Below are 2,687 nucleotides of genomic sequence, written 5' to 3' on the forward strand. Positions count from 1 at the left end.
GTATTTTATGTTAGAGGACCTGGCTATATTAAAAGTACTTGTATTTTATGTTAGAGGACCTGGCTATATTAAAAGTACTTGTATTTTATGTTAGAGGAACTGGTTATATTAAAAGTATTTGTGTTTTCTCTCAGAGGACCTGGCTATATTAAAAGTACTTGTATTTTATGTTAGAGGACCTGGCTATATTAAAAGTACTTGTATTTTCTTTCAGAGGACCTGGCCATATTAAAAGTACTTGTATTTTCTTTCAGAGGACCTGGCTTCCCAACTGCAACAGTTCTCTTCTCCTCCAGAACTCATTGCCACTGGTGTTGAAACCTTCAACAAGATATGTCTCGTTCTCACTGATGTTGAAGGAGAAAAGGTGATCCGCACATGGAGTCAGAAGGTTCTGAAGGTGTGTATTAGCTGCTTCCTTAAAGAACTCAAAACTAGGAATTAGAAAAATAAAGAAATGGAAGGTATTTATCTTAATTTTGTCTGTTTGAAAATTGTATAGAAATAAAAAGTGTGTGTGTGTATATATGTATGTGTGTGTGTGTGTGAAAATAATAGATATACAATGTTAAAATCAATACACAATTAAAATCATTTCAAATTAATTACTACATTTTTCAACATGTGACACGTCGAAACGTGTAGTCATTATTTCGAAATCATTTTAATTGTGTACTGATTTTAATGTTGTATAATTATTATTTTAACATTATACACAAGTGCATTTCTCTTTTTACAAAGTAGATTAACCCTTTATGTACAGGCCTGGCTCTTTTGTATGAAGTTTTACAGAATTCCATTCAAAATCTAATTCAACAACTTGATTATCAATAAAATTAGCATCAAAATGTTGTTTTTAATTCAAACTTTAATATTATCTAAATTTTAATTTCAAAAAAAAATTAAACAATTGCCAATCTTTTTTTTTCTTTTGATTTTGTTGTTTTTGTCACTTGAAATTCTCCCTCTGTTAGTTTCTATAACTTCAGTAGTGTACCAATTACACTGTTTTAGTGATGTAAACACAATCTATAAATAATAACAAAGTCAAATGTACAGTTTATTATGTCACAACTTCGTTTTCTGAGATATCAATGTATTTTCCCAACCCATGACAGAAACTCTGCTCATCTGTTATTAACTTTGTAGGTAGTTTTCAGAACCAGCTCATCTTATTTGATGTACATGTTTATAACCAATGTTTATTTTCAATTTCAAGCTAACAACTGCCCTTCTGAATTTGGTAGTAAAAGATCTTAGCCCAGAGGAAGTAATTGATGTGCGTGTGTTTGTGACCAAAGTTGATGCTCATAGGAGTAACAGTTTCTTTTAACCTATTTATAGGTAGTAAACTAATTAAATTATAGTCACTTTTGGGATATTCTGTTTTACTGATTTTTGTACATTAATTTTTATTTCAATAAAGCACTTAGAGAAATGAGGTTAGGCCTTGTTTAGTATATGTCCAAGTGGACAATTTCATGGTAGGAAACCTGCTAATATATTCCTGTTGTGGTGTATTGCTTTTGGGGAATAAATAAACTGCGAGCTGTACAAGTCAGACAATAAAACCCTAAAATTAGGAAAAACTACATGAAAATGCAAACAGTTAAAATTATAAATATAACAAGTTGAAAAACCTCTGAAAATAAGGTGGGGGGGGGAGAAAAGGCTGTGTTCATTTCATTTCACAATTTTAAAACTTTTGTTTCACTGCAAATGATTTAACTACAGTTAGTGTTAGGCTAGAGAAAATAAAATATAAAGTTCTAGCTTTAAAACTTACGGTGTTCATATTAGGAGGTTTTAGAGGTTATGCAAATGAAATATTAAAACTTTAAGATGAAAATAAGTATTTTTATTCTTAGCAGGAAACTCACCTTTCACTCAGACTGACTCAGTAACGGCTTCGTAACTTCATGGAAAAACAAAATTTTACCTTTCACTCAGACTGACTCAGTAATGGCTTCGTAACTTCATGGAAAAACAAATTTTACCTTTCACTCAGACTGACTCAGTAAAGACTTAGTAATTTCACAGGCAAACAAATTCTACCTTTCACTCAGACTGACTCAGTAAAGACTTAGTAACTTCACAGGCAAACAAATTCTACCTTTCACTCAGACTGACTCAGTAAAGACTTAGTAACTTCACAGACAAACAAATTCTACCTTTCACTCAGACTGACTCAGTAAAGGCTTTATAACTTCACACACAAATGTTTATTGTAAATACTTGATTTATAATTCCAAATTACAGTAGTCTTGTAATATTTATTAAAAGATTGCCAAATTTTGTGAAGATACACTTGATACACTCAAAATTATATCTCATGGTTACAAGGTTGTCCAAAATGATCAAGCTTGAACTTATAATTTTAGATCTATCCATACTGTATACAATCTTTTTGATAGATTTCAACATTTTAAATATGTTTAACTAAAATCGGCATGATTCTAGCAGACTGAACAACATAAAGTACAACATGAAGAATCATGTGTATTATGTTGTTCAGTCTGCTAGAATCATGCCTCATGTTGTACTTTAGAATCATGTGTATTATGTTGTTCAGTCTGCTAGAATCATGCCTCATGTTGTACTTTAGAATCATGTGTATTATGTTGTTCAGTCTGCTAGAATCATGCCTCATGTTGTACTTTAGAATCATGTGTATTATGTTGTTCAGT

General features: G+C 31.0%; 1 protein-coding gene across 1 annotated transcript in view; it reads left to right on the plus strand.

Moving 5' to 3' along the window:
* Positions 1 to 2,687, plus strand: part of LOC106475194 (condensin-2 complex subunit D3-like) — a gene marked incomplete at its 3' end in the record, with an annotated part of 11,450 nt that overhangs the window by 6,935 nt on the left and 1,828 nt on the right. Inside the window, exon 4 of the mRNA XM_013935891.2 lies at positions 255 to 400. Within this exon, the coding sequence (XP_013791345.1) occupies positions 255 to 400 (146 nt within the window). The remainder of the gene's footprint in view (positions 1 to 254; positions 401 to 2,687) is intronic.

Source organism: Limulus polyphemus, unplaced genomic scaffold (genome assembly GCF_000517525.1).
Source record: "Limulus polyphemus unplaced genomic scaffold, Limulus_polyphemus-2.1.2 Scaffold8206, whole genome shotgun sequence".
Lineage (NCBI taxonomy): Eukaryota > Metazoa > Arthropoda > Merostomata > Xiphosura > Limulidae > Limulus > Limulus polyphemus.